The sequence below is a fragment of the Esox lucius genome, chromosome 12 (assembly GCF_011004845.1).
Source record: "Esox lucius isolate fEsoLuc1 chromosome 12, fEsoLuc1.pri, whole genome shotgun sequence".
NCBI classification, from domain to species: Eukaryota; Metazoa; Chordata; class Actinopteri; order Esociformes; family Esocidae; genus Esox; species Esox lucius.
In genome coordinates this window covers 6,079,528-6,103,975 of record NC_047580.1, presented here as the reverse complement: position 1 = coordinate 6,103,975, position 24,448 = coordinate 6,079,528, and the positions used below count along the sequence as shown (strand labels likewise).

The window sequence follows — 24,448 nt, the reverse complement described above, 5'->3', positions numbered from 1 at the left end:
TTCAATTTACCAGGCCACAACTTTATTTTCATCTTGGGTATAAATTGTACAAACGATAGTGTAGATTAAATCAGCAACCTTTAGAACCCTGTTGACTCAAGGAGCCTACATCGTCAATTCCTGTAAAAATAAGAATACTATGAGTTAATACATGTGCCAGCTTAACCACATTATAGTATGAGTGCGAGTTAATACATGTGCCAGCTTAACCAGATTACAGTATGTGTGAGTTAATACATGTGCCAGTTTAACCACATTATAGTATGAGTGCACTTCTCTTCTCAGAACAGAATGGCTGGCTTCAGTAAACTCAGAAGAACGAAAGTCACTGTATCAATCGTCATTGAAGAGAATGGACGGCCTTCTGGTAGATGCTATGCTAACTTGCCTTCACCAGTCAATTCAAATTTACAAATATCTGGAGGGAAGGATCTAATGACAAAAGGAATATTTAGATATTGTCTGGTGACAAAAGGATATAATTACTCACCATTATAGCATTGACAATATCATTATTGTTGTTTTTCAGAGCGCGTACAGCCTTTGCTCGCGACACGTTGGCTTGTGACATCACAAGTTCAATGTCCTTCACCTCGACCCCAGTCTCATCAACCTATGCATTGAAACAAAGCATTAGTATACAGAACATCTGACTGTTAAACTCACTATCATCTCCAGGTGAATGGGGCTTTTTAGATCTGACTCAAAGATTAGCTCTTATAAATGGAAGACCACTGAAAAGAACAAACTACACGAAAACAATATGGCAAAAAGTGTTATGTCCCAATTATAGACAACAAAAAGCATGGTGACTGGTTTTCAATAATCAACAGACTAAACCCCATTCGATAACCTTGCTCTTCTCAGGACAGAAAGATTAGCTTCAGCAGACTCAGAAGAACGAAAGTCACTGTATCAATCATCAATGAAGAGAAATTCTCCTGCCAATTTTATGGTATAATTTTCTCCCAAATGCTCTTACCTCTTCCTCTTCACTCTCCTCCTGTACGGTCGGAGTCTGTGTGTTTTCCTGGATGTTCGACACGGCTTCTCCCTGAACCTTGAACTTCTCGGCAGCAGCTAACTGAGCTTGTTGTGAAAGGTCTTCAATCTGAAATGCAAAAAGGAGAGAAGCGGACATATCAGTGCTTTATCATTTGTTAAAACCACACCTTGGTTGAAGAAAATTACACTGCATAGTGGACTGATAACCAAAACCTCATAATGAAAGGGTATCTTGAAAGAGCAGTCAAGACAGAACAATGCCAAGAGTACTTGAGATTTTAAAGAGCATTAGATAAGAGTTGAAACTGTATCCTTGATATTTACCTTAGCCTCACCAAAGACAATGTAAGTGTCTGAAGCAGGGCTTTTGTATACGTCTGGTTTTGTGATGACAAATAGTATGTTCTTAGACTTCCGAATGGTAACCCTGGTGACCCCCGTCACCTGCCTGAGCCCCAGCTTAGACATTGCCTGAGAAAAGAAAAAACAATAATGGTCTGAAGATTAATGCTATATGTTTGGTAGCATTTATACCATGATATTTAAATTGAGCTCCATTTCAACTGTGTTATAGCATTGTGGTTACAGAACCAAACAAGGATACATTCTGCATTGCACATTAACAATCTTTGATGTAACAGAAACTGACCCACTTACCACAGCTGCAGCTTACCGTGTGGATTTACATTTTGCTAAATAATTTAAAACATGCACACATTCGCATAGACTTAATGAGATTCAATGACAACCAGAGGTAAACACTTGAAACGCATGTTTTTCCTCTCCAAAATGACTCTTTAAACAGTGAATCAATAGCAAAGCATACAGTAATAGGCAAACCTGTCTACTTGTAACAGGCATGCGCATCAAGTTGTCAACACTGATCACAAATACACAGGAACTTAATTGTCTAGCCATAAATATACCTGCATTGATGATAACACAAATTACCATATAAATTCATTTAGACCCAACTAGAAACCACAGCCAGTAAAAGGTAGGCGACATTATTTTAAGTTCAACATTTAAATACACTGGAAAACAATTATGTTTTTTTAATTAAATTTACCCTTTCAGCTAGCCAACCACCATTTATTTCATAGAATGTATGCAGGTTAAATTTTTGCAGAGAAATAAAAAATGTAATCAAGTTTGGAAATTGTTTTAGAAAAGCTGCAAATGTTGAAATTCGACTCGCAAAACAGAACATCACGTAATACCAAATTGATTGGTCTTTTTTGCTGGAAGACGTAATCGGAGCCAGCCAAGAAGAGTGAATGTCCCTTACTGGGTGGGTGAGTGACTACCCATTGTTAAATAGTGTAGTGGTTAGAAACGCTTCATATGAAAACTTTGCTGGCTACAAGCTTCAGTAGCTATGTTACCGTAAAACCAAAAAAATACTTGTGGTGGACTTTTGAAGTATGCACCTGTGCATGCCTTTTGAGATAATATAGACCACAACCCCTTGTGCAGTAAGAGAGCGATCACTTATACTTGACAAAGTCAGTTATTTTCACCTACAGTGCTAGTTATTGTGTCATTCACAAATGAAAGAAATGTACTTTGTTGTGCCATGAAATAGCTTTGGCAGTGTAAAGTTAATCTTCAGTCTCACTACAAATGGCTCAATTCTTATGACTATTCCAAGTAGTAAGTAGATACTAGTAGGCTTATTACTGGCTAATAAGCTATTAAAATGGCCAGTGGCAAAAGCCATACAGTTCATAGATGCCATGTGACGGAAGTAAACTTAATAAAAAACTTTATTCAGTTTAACACAATGCTTAACAATGTCGAGCTAAATATTTAAACTTGATCTAAAAAATTATCTAATGTCAAGAGGCAATTTTATGATGAAGTGTTATGTCCCAGTTGGTCCCAATACTTAACCATCTACTGTAAACTCTATAATTTAACTTGTTGAATGTAGTGTTGCAATCTTGTTAAACCTGTTGTTGGTTTGGAGATTAGCTAATGGAGGAAACTGGTTTCAAGATCTGTGGAGTTCCGACAAATTGGTTTAACAATGTAGAAGTATACCGACACCACATCTCTGCACATGTATAGCTTAGTGGCTAAAGACACAGTCTGTCACATAGGAGACTCTGGTTCAAATCCAGGGAGGGCAACATCCTTCATCCCTTTAAATTGCAGGCCGGCTGAACTAGGCTTGCCTGGTTCCTTTTCTTGTTTACTTAACTTAACCGGAAGGTAAGCAAGGTAACTACAATTTTCTAGTAATTTTGAATTATAATATGGAAATATAATGTATTTGAACAAAATAAGGTATGATAATAGGCAGTCTTATTTTCTAGCTATGTTGCTAACCAACTAGCTGAAAATAACTTAACTGAAATTCTAGAAATGCTATTTGTTGGCATGCTAGCTAATAATTTTAGGTCACTAATAAACAAAACTTAGACAACTTGAACAAATGGTTACTCTTGACAATATATATATTTCAAAACAGTTTTTGGATATGCTGATAAAAGGGGGTTCAACTATAGCATTTATGGTTGTCAATACAGCAACCATTTGCCTAGTAGGCTACAGGTTGGCTGTAATGCTAAAATGTGGGGAAGAAAACCATGCATGACCATTTCAACAGTTGGAAAGTCTTATTCAAATAACAATTAGTAAACATGTTAATGTCTATATCACTGATGATCATCCCAGATAGTCCAGAGTTTTTAAAAACCCAGTTACCTTTCGTGCCTTTTTTTCACTACGGCTTTGTTTGGCTTTGCTAACGGGTTCTTCATCTATTTCTGCAGCAGCTGCAAGCTGTGGAGATATTGAACATTATTTAATGACAAGCAATTGGGAGATTTGGAAAACAATTCAGTCCATTTGTCAGAAGTTAAACAGATTATATTAAATAAAGCAAATAAATATTCAATCAATTAGACCTTTTCTCTTCTCAGGACAGAAAGGTTGGCTTCAGCAGACTCAGAAGAACGAAAGTCACTGTATCAATCATCACTGAAGAGTCTAAGGTCTATTATTTAGGGCTACAGCAAATATTCAGATATCACAAATAAACACATTCCAGGATTCAATTCTAGTGTTTTTTTTATTTTTTATGAACAACTGTTTATGAACACTCAAAACCCTTTGTAGTTTTTTGTAAAGTAGTTGCATTTAATGCTAGAATGCAGTATCACAAAAGTTTACCAACTAAAACCCAGCTGTTATAAAATCTATGCCCTATAAGACTGTTCAGGCAATCCTACCTGGGTAATTTAACTTTCTCAAGTAGTCTTACCTGGGCTTGCTGTGTCTGTGCCTGAGCAGAGTCCTGTTCCTCCAGATCTGGTACAGACTCATCACTGTCCGATTCAGTGCCAGACCCTGTAAGGCCCCCAAAGATAAAGCATTAGTTACATTATACAGGAGGTCACAGGCAGAGGCCTGAGCTACAGTAAATCATTATCCTACAGCCTTTCCAAGACTGCAGATCTGTAATTGCATGGGCATTTTTTGTAAGCAAGGTGTGTGAGGCACTGAGACTAAAACAAATTGAGATGTTGAAGTAGTGCATCATTAGTGATATTTAAAGCTAATGTACTAGAGGCACAGAAACTGAATACAACATTTGTGGATAATTCAGAAGACCAGAAAATGTGTCAATGTGAAAGAATCCTGAGTGATCTTGCACACCCCATTATAACTACGTTCATGAACCTGTTCTCTCAATAACCCCACTACCTTCAAATTGCAGTTTCTAGAGTTCCATAACAGGGTATCTGAGAACATTTACATTAATCTTGACGTGAGGAATGCTGGCTGAAAACTCTAAACTCAAAAACAACAAATCAGCACTCAATTGGGTGAAAACATTTTAGTAATCAGTAACTGAACCATTTAATTCACTGAAACAGGCCAGTTAAGGTTACATGAAGTACAGCTAAAACAACTAGTAGGTATATTTCTTGAGACCTGAAGAATAGGAAAACAGCACCTAAGAGACAGTAAACAGGCCACAGATCAACAATCTTTAGGCAAACAAAGCACACAGGAGACAAAAAGGAGAAATACCCTTGTCATTCTTGATCACAGGCTCCGGTTTGGCTGGGGCTTTAGCAGGGATCAGGGCAGGTTTTGAAACAGGTGGTGGTACCATAGCTACTTCAACCGGTTTAGCGGGGGCCGGGGCGGCTACAGAGGGGGGCGCCTTAGCGGGGGCCGGGGCGGCTACAGAGGGGGGCGCCTTAGCGGGGGCCGGGGCGGCTACAGAGGGGGGCGCCTTAACGGGGGCGGCTACAGAGGGGGCCGCCTTAACGGGGGCGGCTACAGAGGGGGCCGCCTTAGCGGGGGCCGGGGCGGCTACAGAGGGGGCCGCCTTAGCGGGGGCTGGGGGGCCGCCTTAGCGGGGGCGGCTACAGAGGGGGCCGCCTTAGCGGGAGCGGCTACAGAGGGGGCCGCCTTAGCGGGAGGGGCTACAGAGGGGGCCGCCTTAGCGGGAGGGGCTACAGAGGGGGCCGCCTTAGCGGGAGGGGCTACAGAGGGGGCCGCCTTAGCGGGAGCCGGAGCGGCTACAGCGGGGGCCGCCTTAGCGGGGGCCGGGGCGGCTACAGAGGGGGCCGCCTTAGCGGGAGCGGCTACAGAGGGGGCCGCCTTAGCGGGAGGGGCTACAGAGGGGGCCGCCTTAGCGGGAGGGGCTACAGAGGGGGTCGCCTTAGCGGGAGGGGCTACAGAGGGGGCCGCCTTAGCGGGGGCGGCTACAGCGGGGGCGGCCTTAGCGGGGGCGGCTACAGCGGGGGCTGCCTTAGCGGGGGCGGCTACAGCGGGGGCGGCTACAGCGGGGGCGGCTACAGCGGGTTCCGCCTTAGCGGGGGCGGCTACAGCGGGGGCCGCCTTAGCGGGAGCGGCTACAGAGGGGGCCGCCTTAGCGGGAGCCGGGGCGGCTACAGCGGGGGCCGCCTTAGTGGTGGCAGAAGGCGCCGGCTTAGCGAGGGCAGCTACAGAGGGGGCCGCCTTAGCGGGGGCGGCTACAGAGGGGGACGGCTTCGTTACAACAGGAGCTGGTTTATCGAGAACTGGTGTAGCTACAAAGGGAGCTGTCTTAGCGGGAGCTGGTTTAGCTACAGCGGGAGCTGGCTTGGCGAGAACTGAAGAAGCTACTAGAGAAGGTATCTTCACTGGCTCTTCTGGTGGAATGAGAGGGGGAAGGTCATCATCCTCCAGGGCAAGGGTTGCCTTGACTTCTTTCACCTCAACTTTAGGTGTAAGCTCAGGCTTGGCCATAGGCTTCTCAGGGGCAGCTTTAGAGGGGCTAGAGGCAACTGCATCAGCAAATGACATAGGGGCCAGTGCAGCAGGTTTTGAGGTCACTTTAAAGGCCACAGGGGATGCTACAGGCTTTGGAGAGGAGGGTGTAGCAGGTTCAGGCTCCGCTGCAGCAGGTGCTTGCGTACTCACAACAGGTGCAGGAGCAGCTTTAGGCTCAATGGCCTCTGTTGGGGCAGGGACCTCAGCAGGTGCTGGCAGGTCAGAAGCAGGTTTGAAAGCCTCTCCTTTCTTAGCCTTTCCTTGTTTGCCTGCCTTCACAACCTTTGGGGCACCGCGGATGCCCTGGCTGGAAGCCCCAGGTGAGGTAGTTATGGGGGAACGGGGTGTGGAGGATGTGGACTTTGGAGAAGTAGGAGAAGCGGAGGAGGCTGACATTGAGGAACGTTTTCTTCTGCCAGGGACAGCTTTTGGGACAGAGCCACCCTTGGGACCTTTGGCTTTAGTAGAGCTAGAAGCAGCCTGGGGTTCCTGGGATGTAGCCACACTTGCGGCTAAATGAAAAAAGGTTTGTTTAAAATGAAAAGGAAGTCAAAGCCTGAACCATGCAGGTTAAAGATGCACACCGAGTGCCATGTTAGCTTAGAACTCAAGGGTTATGAAAGGCTAGGAAACTGAACACCACACCAACCTTGTATGCTAAATGGGATGTTTTGTTGCAGGGCAGCACACACACACCACAAATTTCAGGCAAATCCACAACTACCTACCTAAAGTTCAAACAATCTACTTGGTGCAAGCACAGACCCACACATCAATTACTAATTTTCCTTATTTGCCAACCAAAAAGAAAAAGAGGACCCACTCAATGCAGAAGAAAAAAAATATAGCTTGGCAAAGCATGGCACTACAAAGAGCAAATATATTTGACAGGTCCCATAGTTAGAACCTAGAAACTCAGTGGTTTCACACTTGAATGCAAATTCAACAGAACATTTTACACTGCTGGAATGTGTTACATCAAGTGAACAAGACCATAACATTGTTATTTAATCATCCTCCCTAGCCTGGCTGACACTAGACTCAATGTCCAGCTGAAATAGAGCCTGGAAAGTGTATTTTGACATTGTCAGGAAGAGGCATTGATAATGAACACTGCTACACTGTACACTGCTGGTTGGATTTTCCAATTTCAAATTGAACAAATCATGATTGCTTTACTAAAGCACCACCCGACAAAACAACTGTCATGTTAACTTCCAAAATAGTTACATTTTACATTGCCATATTTGTTCAGACAATCGGCTACCACAAGCTCCATCAATTTGCGGTCACAACAGGCTCCTCTCCAGACCAGTGAATCCTAGATCTCCCAGCATTGTTTGGAACAATGGTCAGCCACGCAATTGTGTGATATCTAATTAAAGTCCTGCTTCATGACATCAACCCCTGGTGGATTAGAGTCCATGTCAAGATGTCTGCCACATTCAATGCCATTCTATTTCCTAACACTGTTTGCACAACCAGGCAGTTTATACTGGAATCCTTATTCTGGTAGGAACACATTCTCCCGCTTTTCAAGCATCACCCATTTTTACCACAATAAAGTGAAATACACAAATAATAGCCAAGATTTAGAATAATATCACATTGGCTCAACGAGGAGATTCACAATCTCGACGGAGTTCGATTAACAGATTTACAGAATCTATAGGGAAGAGTGCAGATGAATTAGTGACCTGTAAGGTAACTGGGTAAAACTACACCCTACCTAAACAAAATTGTTTACTCATATGCAGATAGTTGGGACATTTGGGATCAATAAGTAGGGCTGCAACTAACAACTATTTTGATAATGGATTAATCTATTGATTACTCGATTAGAAGAAAAGAATTCCAAAATGTAAATGCAAATAAATTAGTTTTTATCCTTTTTACAATGCCATCATTAAAACAACTGTAGAACATAGTTATCATAATATTCTTTCAGGACTGTTGGAAAAGCATTCCAGGGTACTATATAAAGCTGGTTGAGAGACTTGTGAGACTAATATTATAAAGTTAATGCAAATTGTAATGCATTTAAATACATAAATGTTTCAATTCTGGAGAAATACAAAACTCACCAAATTTCACACTAATGGGTTAATTCATCAGTAACGCTGATGCTTAGTTAGCTGGAGCTGTTCAACGATAAAACAACTCAATATGCTCAAGTAGATCACTGATTTGTTGATGAAAAACGTTAATGTCAACTCGGCCAAGCATTCAAGATTTACCATTTCTCAATTAAAAACTTAACTCCCTGAATACAAAATAAAATGACAAATGTATTATATTAACGTACCACGCTGATCTTCTGTCAACAAGGCTACAACGTGTTTTCATGCATTAGTCATGCTCCTGTTCCTTAAAACTTCTACTTTGCAAATTTTGCAACACACTGGTTAAATTCCTCAACATAAAATGGTCTCATACTTCTGACGTTATTGGTCGTGCGTGACTTCCCTTCCGTATAACCTCCGTTATCTTTCAAACTGCAAATCTTTTGCTGCGTCTCGTGTAGATCCAATTGCCAACAGTTTTTATAATTGACTTTAATCCATTAGTTTTTGCAGCCCTACCAATAAGCTACACTGGGGGATATATGACATTTGGGATCTAGTTAATGATTAGCTCAGTAGGGTAAATGCAGATAAGGTACTCCATCTTTCAGCCCACTTCGTTAGAGCAACTACAGCTGCATACTGCATTTCGTTGTACTGTACTCGTTTATTCCAATACTAAAGTGACTTTATAAAGACTATAGCTTGGCTTAGCTAGGTTTATACAACCAGATCAAAACATTTACTCTAATCCGTCTTTTGAGCAATAATAACATCTGATCTATTGCAGCGTTCAGCTACATTTCATGTTGTTTCCAAACCACCATAATTGAGCTTTGTTCTTTCCACCCAAATAACCAGTGTTCATGTGTTCTTACACATACTGCAGTTCGAGCATATCGACATGGTTGGCTTAGTGCATTCCTCCCAACACCAATAAGCCCGAAGAAAGCACAGCGACAAAAACAGAAAAGAAGAAACATCTGCATTTGCGTGCCCATGGACTGGCCTGTTTCAAGGTGAAACTTCTTACAGCGACGCAAGAGAAAATTAAGATCCTATATAAACCCATGATGATAATCCCTGAGATTTTTTGATTTAATCTTAATTTTGGTGCAAGAGGTGGCAAAAGTACAGAAGAAACAGAAGTTTAAAAGGGGAAGCTGTTGAAAGAGGGGAAAGGCTTTAACTTCGCACACAAAATGACCCACCTGACAGGTGTTGGGTGGAGATAGTTGGGCCAGCGCGATTTGACGGCACCTTCATCTGCATGGCCTCAGAAAAGGCCACAATTGGTTCTTCCTCAAAAGGGGTTTTGTTTAGTGTGGCTGTAGTATTAGCATTTTTAATTTCAGGGCAGAGTACAGTGCTTTCACAAGACTTCAAGTCCTCCATAACCATCTTGACCTCAGGCTCAGAAGTGACTTCTGGAGGGGGACATGCCATCCCATCATCAGCGCCAGCATTTGGCTCTTCAGCATGAGAAGGTTCATGAATTGGAGCCTCCTCAGCTGCGGGTACCTCAGCCACTGCCGCGGGTACCTCAGCCACTGCCGCGGGTACCTCAGCCACTGCCGCGGGTACCTCAGCCACTGCCGCGGGTACCTCAGCCACTATAGCTTGGATGGTGCCCTCTTCTGTTGTTTGGGTGACATTTTCTTCAGCAGTTTCTTTAGGTTCTTCCACAAAGGTCACTTTAGCTTCAGGCCTTGCTTCCACCCCATTACGGTTTCCACTAGCTTCCTTTCCAGAAGCCATTTGAGACAATGGCTTGGATTCCATCTCTGGAAGTACAGTAGAGGCGTCTGGAGGCACCAGATTGTCCAAAGGGGATATCTTGGTCACAGGCACAGCCATCTCAGGGGGAGAAGAGGAACTCAACACCCCTGGAGTTTGTGAGAAGAAAAGGAGGAGCGGAGGGAGCAGCAGGGGGCAGTCACAGCAAGTGAGAAGAAGTTGACAAGCTTGGAAGGGCTTTTGTTAGCATGTGATCAAAAATGATTGAACCCCTCATCTAAGGAAATATGAGGGTTGTAAACATGAGCCATGTTTTGATCCAAAAGGTTTCAATTATAAGACAAAATATTAAGAGGATACAATTGAATACGAGTAAATGTGTGTAATATAACTATGAATTCAGTGAAACCAGAGTGTTTGTGAGGTTATTCAAGGATGCAGACAATTGCTTTCCGATTTTAAGTAAAACCAAAAATGGGTGAGTGTTCCCATCCCGAGATTATAGTGTGCCCCCTATCCCAGTTACCATGCAGTGCCTAGTTGGAGAAGTTTGTAGTTGGAAATACCTTTGAGACCAGGTGTGAGGAAACCCTCAAGAAAAAAAACATTCAATATATCTACAAGCCGTGAAGACAACATTCCAGAATGAAGTCATTGAGACAATCATGCACAATAAATGTACTTTTAAATTAGGAAATTAAGATTCAATAAGCACAATTTCATAAAAATCTGTCAAATAACTAGAATATGATCTCATTCATTTCATGCAATTAAACACTTATTTGGAACAACATAGTATTCCTTGAAGACAAAACAATTTTCCAATGATCTCCAACATTAATAATTCCTAATGTTGAATCATCCTTACCAGACACCTACTGAGCATCCCTCTAGCAACACTAGAATTATCTAAAAGGTGGGCTCTACATAAATCAGTTAATCTAGCGCGTCATCAATTTCATTGCACTGGCAACGTGCAGCTACAGGACTGAATATCATTAGTGTTCCCCAATCAATACTTCAAGTCCTCACTTGTTTAGCACATGCAGCTTCTTGTAGTGGTCTTCAAAATCAATGTGGTCTTCATCACCACAAACTAGGAGTCTCTTAAGGCTTGTTAACATTGCGCTACATTTTCAGAGAAGAAGTCTCGAGAAGCTACATTATTTTGTTGTGTAAACTGGCAGATATTGATGGCTCAAGACCCCACTTTCCGAGGTAGCACGCACCACATTTTCTATAGAGCCCCCCAGAGGTTTCAGAGTGTGAAGACAATTGTGTCGGAACTGAATATAGTTTCTGTGCAGCTGGTATGAGTATCGCACGATTTCTCCAGCAATTCATCTGAATACAATCCAGCGTGGTTCTTCTTGAACATTCCAGTGTAAATTTGAACGCTATGAAACTCAGTATGCAAACAAAGGTAAGTCAATCTAGCATTTTATTCTCTGCCGTAATGTAAACAAGCCCTTAGATGAGCATGGACTTTCATATGCTAATCATTTTTAACACCTCACTCAAGCACAGGGCTTGGTAATAAGGAAATTATTAAGTCAGATATTCTCATATTAACTTATGACAGATCTTGATACAAATCAAAAAGTTGTTGCATTGAAATGAATGAGAAATTGATTTAAAGCTCAACAATATTCATTTTGTTCTATTCAAAACAAATGTTACTCAAATAATTCTATAGGTTACTACACAGAGGCTGTTCACCTTGCCATTAACCATTTAATCAAATCACAGACAATGGCAGAAGATATTTTCTTTTACAAAACATTTTGCAGACCAAAACAAAAAGCATTTCCTACCACTGTATCATACATTAGTGCCACTCCTTTGTGCAAAGGTTTCTCAAAAATCATCCATGCACAAGGCAACTGTATCAATGCCCGTGCATTACAAAGTGGTGCACATCCCAGTTGTCAGTGCAGTATAACATTCAACACAGGCGGTTGAGAGTGAATGAGTAAACAAGGGGTCCTGGATAACCCAATAAAACCACAGTTCAATTCAAAACATAACCGTCTTAGTTTTAGACATGCCCCCTAAAGACTCAAATTTGTCACATCCTTATTAATGTAGTGTCAAAACTGGCCTAGACCAACAATTGAGGGCTACTCACTTCAAACTACAAAAATAAGACTATTAGTCAAAGAATAGGCTTTCATGGGGTTGAAAGAATAGCGTCTTCAGATCATAATATACAAGTCATGGTTTATATTATCCCTCAGCTGCTCAAACCACCCCCCGCCTTCAAATAAACCTGACACCACAACTCCCCATATAAGCTGAGAATGCGTGTAAAGCAAGACTCCACAAGGGAACCAGAGTAACCATATGTCTAGTGTCATTCAACAGGGTAGCCCGCTTGATAATGTTACTAGTGCTACCTTTTCGAATGGAAGCAAAGTAAATAACAGCCATCAGTCCGCACCAATAGGGAAAAGACTTCACACACTCCATTCTACAAGCACTGTTTGGATGAATTAGTTACTGTGGCGTTTGAGTTCCAGGACCCCATTAGCCCCGATGTTTAGTGTCCTAGCATGCGAGTATGTCATAATAATGCTATACATACCAGTCTCAACTTGTGGCTGCTGCATCTCCTGCTCAGTGACTGGGACCGTCTCTGTGGCTTCACCAGGCATGCTTGTGTCTGAAAGGAGAATTCCAGCAATGAATCAACAGAAATAATTGACAGAAAGAAAACCTGTTCTGCTTGAATGAACAGTCAGCTTATTTGCTAGTTTTTTTTGTTTCACACATTGACAATGTAAATGCATTCATTGATGTCAAGCTAGTACATTTAGTTACTAGTATAGATCCTTTTGTATACAAACAATGCTTTAAGAGGGCAATGTGCACAAACATCAGAGGCAGAGAGACCACCAAGCAGTAACCGTTACTGATTAGTATGTTCTCTCTGTTTGGAGCTATTGAGGGACAGTGAGAAAAAGCTTTACCTTTTCCTGAAATATCACTGTTCATTATCAGCACAGGATTAGGACAGTCACAGTAAACTTACATTGAATAATGTGATCAGTTTGACAGACCCATATGCATTGACATACTGGATGAGCCAACAAAATAGTGGAAAGGCCATTTGGGCCTGCGTGTCAAAGATTAGTGTACTGATCACAGCACTTGAATAGGACTTCACAACACTGAATTAATGTATACCCAACTTAAAGAAATTTACACATTATCACTTGTAATGCATGTCAAAGTGATTACAAAAAATGCTGTGCAGCAGACCATCAGCCCAGGGACAGCACTTAAGAAAAACTAGCTGACTGATGCAAACTATGTTCACCCCAAAAACATAAAAACAAATCAGTCAGATAACTACCATGGTGTCATGTCATGATAATCAACATTACTCCAAGCTAATTGTTAGTCAGTCCACACCTCAGTTGACTGTCCTGGCCTTGTCCACTTGGTTATTCAGCTGACTTGGATTCTGTTTAAGGACACAGCCCACATGCATTTATTGACCCGCTTGTCTTCAGCTCATGCAAACATTGACGCGGCCCAAAATGACATGTACTCTTATAATCGACAACTGGAACAGAAGAGGACCGGCCACCCCTCAGTCTGGTTTCACTCTAGATTTGATTAATAAGGGAGATATTGTTAGGACACGAACGATTCAAGATTATTTATTATTTAAGTTCTGTTTCGGCGCAGGGCAACCGGGTTCGGTATACTGTAGTTGCCTAGCTATACTTCACTTGAACAAGTAGTCTTCTACGGATAACTAAATTTAGAAAACGGAGTTCTCTTGACTTGAAGGTGTGTGCACATCCATGCCTGACGTCTGCGAGCAAACAAGACATTTTTGTATAAGAACCGGCACGCGTTATTCACGTGTTGCTAATTACTACAGTACACTCCCTAAGCTAATGAAACTTCACATGATTATTTCACAATCAGCGGCACATTAGAAGACAACCGGTCACCACCAAAACCAAATAGCCATACTTTGACAACTTGACACATAACAGTAACAAAGCCATAACGGACTACGCCAGTAGTTACTGTAGCAAACGTGGTCAACTAGAGTACTATAGTTAGCAGTCTCGCTAACGACTCTCTCAAGTACAAGTTTAACTTGAAGATAGGTGGATGAACGATGCCAAGAGACATATGGTTTGACTGACAACTTTCACTGAATACTTAAACGTGGCACCACAGAAAACAGCTCAAACCAGTCCTCAAAATATTCTAAACTCACGTTATATAAAAGCCTGGTCGAGTAAGAAGCAACCTTAGCAAATGTGTGTAGAGTCGTGTTCTCCCATTTTGTACCATTGCTCGATAACATAACCGTTAATATCCCTTCGTACAAAAAACTATATTCACAAATAAGCAAACGAGGGGTATGACCAACTTCTCATGTACTGTCAGGTCACTGTTTTAAAGAACTTCAAATAGGATAAATAGTTAGATGAACTTAGATTCGCGACAGACACTCACCAAGACTGGATTCTATATCCAAGATGGCTGTGAGAGAGAATTTCTGACCTCGGTCTCGCGGTGATATCACATTTTGCACTAACTTCTCCTTCCGGGTCGCTCTCGTGTTTCCCATGCACTTTACATATCCATTAATTAATGTTTTCCTTCTGTAAGGTACATTTCTACTTATTTTCAAAACCATTATTGGAAATGTAGGAACAGAATACCATGGCCAATGAATACCAATGACATGCACAGTGAAAATCTCCATATTGTAAGTTAATATTTTGTCAACTCACACCTAAATTATTTAAGGCCTAAGAAATACCTTGGAGAAACCACTTCACAAACACCTCAAAGTAGTATTATAAAACAGACAGTTTGAAAGATGCTTAGTGGGATGACTTTCCTATTGTATAAGTAATAACGACCCATACATTTCAGCTTCCTGGCAGGGGCAACCAGGTTTTTGGTTAAAATGTCCTGGTAGTTGGTAGAGTTCATAAAGCTGTTGACTTTAACAAAGGTCCCAGGAGCAGTGGAAGCAACAGCCCCATGACATCACAAATCTACCATATTTTAGAGTAGGTATGAGGTAAACTTTTCAGCATACATTTTCTTTCACAGGCCAAACCCCTGTTGGGTTTGTGGCCAAAGCATTCTTTTCATTAATCTCAGAGTACCTGGTTCAAATACATGTGCTGTTTCATAAACTGCAGATACTTACATTTGTTTGTTGTTTTGCTTATTTTAATGCAACCCTTCCAAAGACTATTAGCATTAAGGTGGCATTTTATACTTGCCTCCAAGCTGCAATAAAGTTCTAGAACTCCAACTGTGGCTCTTATTATTTGCCCCCTGAACCATCTTCCTCACTGTGCTTTGGGAAAAGATGCACTTTTGGCATTGAAATCTCCCAAACAGACTAATAGCTTGGGATGAAATCATAAGTGTAATCAACCCCAGACATACATGCTAGATTGCCAATCAATATGTGGTTGTCCCCATGTCCTGCCAACAAGGGTCTTGACATGACTGGATCTGTCACTATTTGTCTGTCCAATAAACCATAAAACTCCTGATATCCTGCTTGCAGTTGAATCCAAATCTTGATCTAGTCGATCTCCTATACATTAAAACTAATACCAATCACATCAAATCTTAACAAAATAGTCAAAAGACCAGAATTAGCCTGACGATATAAAAGTAGACAATGACACATACTAGATTTACAGAAACTGAAGTACAAAGTCATTTTTAATTAGAATGTGCTACATAAACAATGGTGGTTTTCAATTGTTGTTGAATTGATATTGCTGATTTGTGAAATATAGAACAACCATTCTAGGTACCAATCCCAGCAACAGACAGCTTTCCATTGGACAATGCTCAGAAATCCTTTTGAAGATCTGTGAAAAGAGATTGAGAAAAATAGCTATAAGCAAATCCTTTGTATGTGAGTGTTCGTACTAACAATTGTTTGCTTTTAATACACTTACCACTCTTTTTAATAAGTTCCCCTTTCCTTGAGCGGGCCATCTCTTCCAGAAATTGATCAAACAGTTTTACATACTTTGCCAAGCTTGTTCGTTTGTAGTCTATGAAACCAGAGATATATTTTTGTTAGAACAATAAACACAATGACCAAATTCACATCCGAACCCTTGACTTACACATGCCCCTTAAATCTTATAATTCCCTACTACTTCATACCAGATCTGTTCACATCTGATCTTTTCAGTTAAATTGCACTTGTCTCTTTGAATACCTCTTATTTTCCGTCTCTCTCCAGCTTCTTTGTCATTCTCCTTGGGGTCCTCCTGGTCCTCTTCCTCTCCTGCCATCTTGGGCAGATCCAGCTCCTCACAGATCAGACTACAGAAAGACAGAATAAAAGGAACAGTGAGTATACCAACCAAAAACCCTAGGGGTGCTTCACACTGAAAAGTGGTTTGGCACTTTGAAGATTTAATGTTTGAATATGAAAATCTATGAAAGCTAAGACCAACTAACTGACCAGTGCTTACCTGATAGTAGGCACTTCAAAGGGGTTAAAGCGATCCAGTTCTCTAAGGTCAATAGGGACAGAGATCCTCCCTGTGACGATGTAAAGAATAGGAAGGGGGGGGAGAAAACATTGATCGTTATTGTAATCCAGTCTTTGATTAGTGAATAAGGCATGCCTGTTTGGGAGACAGTTTTACTTAACCTGTTTTGGGATGGACGCTAAAGGGGCTCTTTAGCAAGTGGTTGACTCCTTTACTGACATTAACATCGAGCCGAGGGTAACAGTACTGCAGCATGATCTCCTTCTCAAAGTAGTGGCCCTTTTTGACGGTGGTCTGTTGAAGAAAGTAGTGTTACACTGTACTCTTGGCTGCCATTGACGGCACCTCATTATTGTAGTGTTCTTAAAGGCCCTTTGACATTTTATTGAAGTGTTGTGCGAGCATGCATGGCCACTTACGCGTTTATTTTGGGCCATAGTTGTGAGTCTGCCCCAGCGCCTCTCAGGATTTTTTTCAGTCTTGAATTCAATCAGCAACTCCTTTTTGACATGTGCAGGTTCTGTTAAGACTAGGCATGTTCTAGGATGTTCCCTGTTGTCCAACATGCAATGGATATCAGAAAAGATGCTAAACTCTAATACACAACACTGCAATCCAATAACAAGTGGCTGACAGGAAAAGGATATCCTCAGGGACTAGGCCCAGCACTTTGTCTGTAGCCTCTTTGCTGCCCAGTATGTCCTGTCCCAGTAGTGCGTACTGGGTGAAGTAGTGCTCCACCACCGCGAGAGATTCTCTGGGGAAAAAGGGGCAACTGGTCATTCAACTGAATTCTGCCCTTCAACACCAAACGAATGGTCTATGTACCGCCATCTCTAACAAAGCTAACACCATGCATGATTTAGTGACATACACCCTTTTAAAAGATAAGCACAGTGGTGGAAACGCCATAACTGCCATCTACGCATTACTGTAGTAGTATTCAATCTGAAAAAAGTATTAGTGTGGAAAATGATAGTGGCTCATTTGGAAGGATTTCAAAGTGCATCTCACCTGATAAATGGATGAATTGGGTCTGTTAGCACTACTTTCCTCACTGTCTCTTCTCCACCCTGACAAACAGAAAAAAGTAAACATCTCAATATCTATTATATTCTACATGTTAATGTTAGAGGCATTGCTTCCCTTCAATGAATAGACCTACTTAAATTAAGTGCAATAAATAGAAACAAAGTGTGCTACATCAGATAATTTGAAAAGGGGGTTTGTGTCACAACATGGGCTATAGTGTAAACACAGGAATGGGGGGTTGACAAGGAGACCAGCACCGGAGACCTGGAGTGTAATCTGGGGAAGGGTCAGAGAGATAGGTGGGTGCCTGGTGATGGAGCTGAAGTCTTAAATATGTGCCACATAAAATTTGACATGACACAGGAAGCCATTGTAAACTGATGAACATTGTTGTGATGTGTTCAGTTGATCTGGTGCCGGTGAGAATTCTAGCAGCAGAGTTCTGGACCAGTTGGAGTCCATTAGTGAGTTTGTTATACTGAGGGGATACTGAGAAGAGTGTTTCAGTAGTCCAGTCAGGAGGACAAAGGCATGGAGGAGAATTTCAGTGATGGACAATGACAGACAGAGCCTGGAGATTTTGTAGAGTTGGAAGAATGTTGCCTGCGTATGTGTTTAGCGCAGGATTGGAATGAGAAGGACATTTCAAAGATGACACAGAGGGACCGGTATATCATTGACAGAGATCCAGCGGTATTGATGTTTGGAAGGTATTCATTTGGAGACAATTAAAACATTTTAAATTGAAATAAAGATTTCACTTATTTAGCCAGGCATGTCAGTTCAAAACTAATTCAATTTTGAAAAACAACTTGGAAAAGGCATACAGGAAAGGGCTACACAAAGAACCATAAAATAATGTAAAAACATGAATACAAAAAAAAGTTTATAATGGAAAATGTAATAGATTTCATAAAGCGCATATACAGCAAAACAACATTTGATGGCATACAGTGGGGCAAAAACGTTTTTAGTCAGCCACCAATTGTGCAAGTTCTCCCACTTAAAAAGATGAGAGGCCTGTAATCATCATAGGTACACTTCAACTATGAGGGACTAAATAAGAAAGAAAGAAATAACACTGTAGGATTTTTAATGAATTTATTGGTAAATTCCTCTTTAAAATAAGTATTTGGTCACCTACAAACAAGCAACATTTCTGGCTCTCACAGACCTTTAAAAACCTCTTTAAGAGGCTCCTCTGTCCTCCACTCGTTACCTGTATTAATGGCACCTGAACTTGTTATCAGTATTAAAGATACCTGTCCACAACCTCAAACAGTCACACTCCAAACTCCACTTTGGCCAAGACCAAAGAGCTGTCAAAGGACACCAGAAACAAAATTGTAGACCTGCACCAGGCTGGGAACACTGCAATCTGCAATAGGTAAGCAGCTTGGTGTGAAGAAATCAACTGTGGGAGCAATTATAAGAAAATGGAAGACATACAAGACCACTGATAATTTCCCTCGATCCGTGTCTCACCCTGTGGGGTCAAAATGATCACAAGAACGGTGAGCAAAAATCCCAGAACCACACGGGGGGACCTAGTGAATGACCTGCAGAGAGCTGGGACCAAAGTAACAAAGGCTATCAGTAACACACTACGCCGCCAGGGACTCAAATCCTGCAGTGCCAGACGTGTCCCCCTGCTTAAGCCAGTACATGTCCAAGCCCGTCTGAGGTTTGCTAGAGAGCATTTGGATGGTCCAGAAGAGGATTGGGAGAATGTCATATGGTCAGATGAAACCAAAATAGAACTTTTTGGTAAAAACCCAACTTGTCGTGTTTGGAGGAGAAAGAATGCTGAGTTGCATCCAAAGAACACAATACCTGCTGTGAAGCATGGTGGTGGTAACATCATGCTTTGGGGCTGTTTTTCTGCAAAGGTACCAGGATGACTGATCCGTGTAAAGGAAAGAATGAATGGGGCCATGTATCGTGAGAGTTAAAACCTCCTTCCATCAGCAAGGGCATTGAAGATGAAACGTGGCTGGGTCTTTCAGCATGACAATGATCCCAAACATACCGCCCTGGCAACAAAGGAGTGGCTTCGTAAGAAGCATTTCAAGGTCCTGGAATGGCCTAGCCAGTCACCAGATCTCAACCCCATAGAAAATCTTTGGAGGGAGTTGAAAGTCCATGTTGCCCAGCGACAGCCCCCAAACATCACTGCTCTAGAGGAGATCTGCATGGAGGAATGGGCCAAAATACCAGCAACAGTGTGTGAAAACCTTGTGAAGACTTACAGAAAACATTTGACCTCTGTCATTGCCAACAAAGGGTATATAAAGTATTGAGATGAACTTTTGTTATTGACCAAATACTTATTTTCCACCATAATTTACCAATAAATTCATTAAACAATGTGATTTTCTGGATTTATTTTTCTCATTTTGTCTCTCATAGTTGAAGTGAAAATTACAGGCCTCTCTCATCTTTTTAAGTGGGAGAACTTGCACTATTGGTGGCTGACTAAATACTTTTTTGCCCCACTGTAGGTGTATTGGTCAGATTGCAGCTTGTTTAGATTATTATTTTTTTTAAACAGTGAAATTTGCTTTGGTATACGGTCAACATACTAACCCATTCAGAGCCAGGACCAGTTTGGGGCTAGCAGGTTGAGGTGTGCTCTGATTGAGGCGCATATATTTAATTATTGGGGGTATTTTAGGAGTAGATGGAAGTCAAAGAAGGCATTTTGGATGTGATTAAGTTAAGCACAGTTTTTAGTGACAGGCCAGTTTTATGCAGGATAGTGTCTTCTACATTAAATTTGAGGGGGGAGATACAAGCAGCTAATGAGACCTCGGTAATGGTCTAACACAGATTTAAACAGGGTTGGCCCAGGATTTGAAGCTTTAGGGACTTCTTTTGATAAGCTACAGCCCTCAGGTCGAAGTAATCACAGAAATACTTTTCTAACCAGAAGAGACTGCTATAGGGTCCCTAGGTTGCTGAAACTATTAATTAAAATGGGATGGTTGACAAAGGCTTCTTAAAAAAAGCTGCAAAACACTGCTTGTTGTCTAAAGCAGATTTGTCATTTAGGACCTTCAGGGTTGTTGAGGTATAACCATGACTGTCTTTGAATTCTGACTGCATGCAGAAAAAACTCGGTGGGGCTCAAAATGGCAGGTCTACTGACCGGAAGAGCAATATTTGATAAACAATGGCTTGTAATAATTAGCGCGTCACCCACCATGACAAAAGCAATGACAGCAGCTTTCTGTTTGTAATGAAAGGTTGAACAGGCATGGCAACAAAAGCAGAGATGGAGGCATACAGTATCAGCAAAAAAGGTGTCCAGATCATTGAGCCCATGTCATTTATAAGGGTGCACATCTAGCCACCTTTCCTGCACTTCGTTCACCAGTAACAACTGAAAGCAGGACCAGGGGATGCTGTGAGGGTGAGCTCTACATGGGGCAGGCACAGTAAATACTGGCAGCGTGTGAGGTAGATCTAATCACCGTAGGTATGATCTCTGTCTTGCCACGTGTTCAAGGAGGTTCAGCTAATGATGTCTTGCAGACAATCATTAGGAGAAGTGGGCGAAGAGGTGTTGAAAGCTTATCTCACCTTGACCAGACTCAGGTACTCAGCCACAGCGGAGCGTGCCGCCACAGAGAGCTTCCGGGCGGCCTCGTCACACACCCAACAATGGATCCCTCTCCTGCCGGAGTACACCCACAGGCAGTGGCGGAAACCAAAGTCCTCTGGAGCACCCCAGAAAAAAGGCAATGAGAACAGTTCACACAAATAAATTCATCAGATTACATTACAAAATGACCAGTAGGAAGATATTCAAAAGCTGGGTCAGTAGAGCCTGGCACTTGCAACAACAGAGGATTGTGTATCTGAATCCTAGAAATTGTAAAAAAAAAAAAAGTATGTATATAATAATAAAAAAGGACATGTGACTAAGCAGCATTGGATAAAAACACCTGAAATAAAGAAATCTGTCTCACCCCGAAGGGCCCTGTCCAAGATACGGATGGCAATAGTCATCAGAGGCCAGCACTTTGGGCAGATGTCTGCTGCACTGCAAAACCAGACCAGAAATAAAAGCTGATCAACCGCACGACAACGCTGACAAAAAGTATTGCTAATCAAATTATAATCTGTTGTACATTCAAACATGCTCCACATCTGTACAAAATTAAAGATGGTGAATCTACAAACAAGATACTTTCTGACAATGTGAATTAAGTACCTGCAACAACTTCTGACATCATCATAGTCGGTCATATCAATATCAAACACCAGCTCCTTCTCCAATGCCTGGAAGCATCCAGACTTGACTGTGTTGTGCTGGTTGGGCTACCGGTGAAGAAGAGAAATTAACATCTATAAAATGGGCATGTGTGTGTTTGTCAGAGATAGGGAGACCAATGGAGAAATATTTTGAAAACAAAATAAACTGATTCATGTAACAAGTGGTCAGAAACAGATGATTCATAATGCAAACCAACCCTGTGACTGTAGACGGCTCCAATGTCAATCTTGTATGGGTTCATTTTCTGCATCTCCTTCTCCAGTTCACTCTGTGTGCTGAACGACTGATATCGTACATAGATGTCATCTTTTAACGTAAAGGAAAACTCTCGATTCTGGAAGTAGTTCTTTGTCACTGAGGGCGTAGAAAAAGTTGTTTCTAATATAATAATAACAAGAACAACAACATCTTTACACTTGTATAATCTATTAATTAAAAACAGATTTTGGGAACTGAAAAAAACCTAAATTGAAATGCAGTGGTTGTACAGCAGTATTTCCCCACAGCACCTTGACCTAGGGCTAAGAGCCTCCTAAGCCCTGGGCTATGGGAGATTTAGCTGGGTTCACACTTGCATATTTTGAAGTGGGCTAGGACCACCGTTATCCTAGGGCTAGCTGACCTTGCTCTGGAGCAGGGTTAGCACCCACTTTTCTGGGCTAGCCCCAGAAACACGGTGAAAAATTACCCAGTGTGAAACGGGGTCAAAAACAAAATCACATAATGTTTATTGTCCAATCATAAAAGTATTTCTGTTTCGGTCATTTCACTGCAAATTTTCCTCGTTTCAGTACACCGGCTTTGTTTCAGAGAAATAGTTATTGTAGCTTGCTTTTGACGAGAAGCTAGCAAATATGCTGAAAGAATAATGGTCGACTAGTAAAATGTTCTGACTTCTGTTCATATTTCCTCTTCGCTGTTTTTTTCTCTTTGCATTTGAACGAAGAGATCATATCCAATACCGAAAAGGAGGACGTCTTGATCAACCGATGTCAAAAAGCCGTAAATTTAATATTGGGAGAGTAACACTGATCACGTGTCAGTGATGGTCTGTAACTTATTCGTATGCCAGAGAGAACGACACATTTGTAACATGTCATAGACAGAATACTGAAGTGTCGTGTTGTAATTCGATGTTAGCCCAGGTCTTAGGAATACAAGTGTGAACCTAAGGTAAAATCTTAGCCCAGGGTTAAACTCGTGTGAACAACGCCTAAGATAACACAGGGCCAGTCTTAGCCCGGGGCAAAGAACAATGCATTGTGAAAAGGCCTAAGTTCTGCTTCAGTGTTCATAGGTTTGTATATTGTACTGTATGGTTTTTGATTGTATCAAAATAAATATTTTTCTACGTCTTGTGCGGATGTTTTCTAATTAAATGGGCCAGGTGAGGAATAATAAAGGAGTGTAGCAATTATGTAGAAGTTTATTTTTTTAAAATATCTCGCTGATCTGAAAGATACATAAATTCTGTTTTCAAAACCGTTGTACATACTATCGTGAATGGGCTACCCAGTACATACTATCATGAATGGGCTGGCTGCTAACTACCCAGTACTGTACTCACCTCCTCCATAGTTAAGCCACCGGTAATATTGAGAGAATGGGAAAAGTCGGCGGTAGTACAGGGGCAATAGGTCCGGTAGAGAGGCCTGGTCGTAAACAGCAGCTGGCATTTCTAAAGTTATCATGCAGACATATAGATGTGAAAAAAAAACAATAACAAAACTTAGACTGCTAACTGTACCCTGTAGTTGCTTCACTGACGTTTGAGCGCGCGCGAATTTACACCGGAATTTCCGGCCACAGCACTCAACGGGATTCATGGAATATGTAGTCTGTTCAGAGACTTCAAAAAACTTCAGCATGAGAAGTGTAACAGAGAAACATTTTATTTAGAAACATTTAAGTATAATAATCTAGATATTTTTTAAACTGAATACAATTACTTTAATAAGATCATTATCCATGATTGTATCTTCCTGATAGGTATGGTGTGAAGAAATTTAATTCTGCAAATTAGAAAATAATGATACCATTCACAATCAATCATATGTTTGATTTAGATACATTACTTACATAAATAGCGCTAATGGCACAATTAATTGTCAGTATTGCACATTTAGTATTGCCATTTGAATTGCATTTGCCTTTATTGAATATCTACACATCCCACTGGTAATATACATATACTTAATACTTGTAAATGTTCTGCCCTCCTCTATTTGCACGCCTGATTAGATGCTGATTGCATTTCGTTGTACATGTACAGTTCAAAGACAATAAGAAATAAGAGGTCTATTTCTGGATTGGGTGTTTTTTCATTTAGACCATCAGATGGCGGTATAGTGTCATATAATCTCTCCATACATCCCCCCTCCTCCACACCCACCGCACTGCAGCTTCTTAGCAGATGATATACACTAGCTTGTGCCCCGTTACAGGAATGACTCATGTGTTTCTCCGGTGCTCCTCAGAACCCAGCCAACAGGCATCTGTATTCTGAATCAAGTAACTTCTATTCTCTAATCTACAGCCCCAATTCA

General features: G+C 41.4%; 2 protein-coding genes and 3 non-coding genes across 8 annotated transcripts; all 5 read right to left on the bottom strand.

The window, feature by feature from the left end:
- On the bottom strand, positions 1–14,669 carry naca (nascent polypeptide associated complex subunit alpha). Of its 4 annotated transcripts, none has more exons than XM_034295897.1 (10): positions 14,562–14,669; positions 12,664–12,741; positions 5,396–6,791; positions 5,047–5,210; positions 4,274–4,359; positions 3,715–3,792; positions 1,330–1,476; positions 983–1,111; positions 491–613; positions 1–120 (listed from the first exon to the last, which is right to left on the bottom strand). In XM_034295897.1, the coding sequence occupies exons 2-10, from the start codon at positions 12,731–12,733 to the stop codon at positions 106–108; spliced, it is 2,208 nt and encodes a 735-aa protein (XP_034151788.1). In that variant the 5' UTR covers positions 12,734–12,741; positions 14,562–14,669; the 3' UTR covers positions 1–105. The 4 variants fall into 4 exon arrangements, with proteins under 4 accessions (XP_034151788.1, XP_034151789.1, XP_010874250.2 ...); XM_034295898.1 differs by lacking the exons at positions 5,047–5,210; positions 5,396–6,791 and adding exons at positions 9,554–9,905; positions 9,948–10,228 and having other exon boundaries at positions 14,562–14,668; XM_010875948.4 differs by lacking the exons at positions 5,047–5,210; positions 5,396–6,791 and adding an exon at positions 9,554–10,228 and having other exon boundaries at positions 14,562–14,668.
- LOC114840605 lies at positions 277–350 on the bottom strand. The gene has a single exon (XR_003782728.2). It is a non-coding gene; the product is annotated as a small nucleolar RNA SNORD59 (small nucleolar RNA).
- On the bottom strand, positions 859–932 carry LOC114840604. Its single transcript, XR_003782727.1, has one exon. It is a non-coding gene; the product is annotated as a small nucleolar RNA SNORD59 (small nucleolar RNA).
- On the bottom strand, positions 3,924–3,997 carry LOC114840603. Its single transcript, XR_003782726.1, has one exon. It is a non-coding gene; the product is annotated as a small nucleolar RNA SNORD59 (small nucleolar RNA).
- A 1,113-nt stretch (positions 14,670–15,782) lies between the features above and the next one.
- prim1 (DNA primase subunit 1) lies at positions 15,783–23,714 on the bottom strand. Its single transcript, XM_010875950.3, has 13 exons — positions 23,470–23,714; positions 22,099–22,256; positions 21,840–21,946; positions 21,595–21,668; positions 21,206–21,342; positions 17,606–17,664; positions 17,239–17,348; positions 17,011–17,102; positions 16,753–16,885; positions 16,571–16,640; positions 16,312–16,418; positions 16,043–16,141; positions 15,783–15,952 (listed from the first exon to the last, which is right to left on the bottom strand). The coding sequence occupies exons 1-13, from the start codon at positions 23,591–23,593 to the stop codon at positions 15,933–15,935; spliced, it is 1,290 nt and encodes a 429-aa protein (XP_010874252.1). The 5' UTR covers positions 23,594–23,714; the 3' UTR covers positions 15,783–15,932.
- Positions 23,715–24,448: the final 734 nt, after the last annotated feature.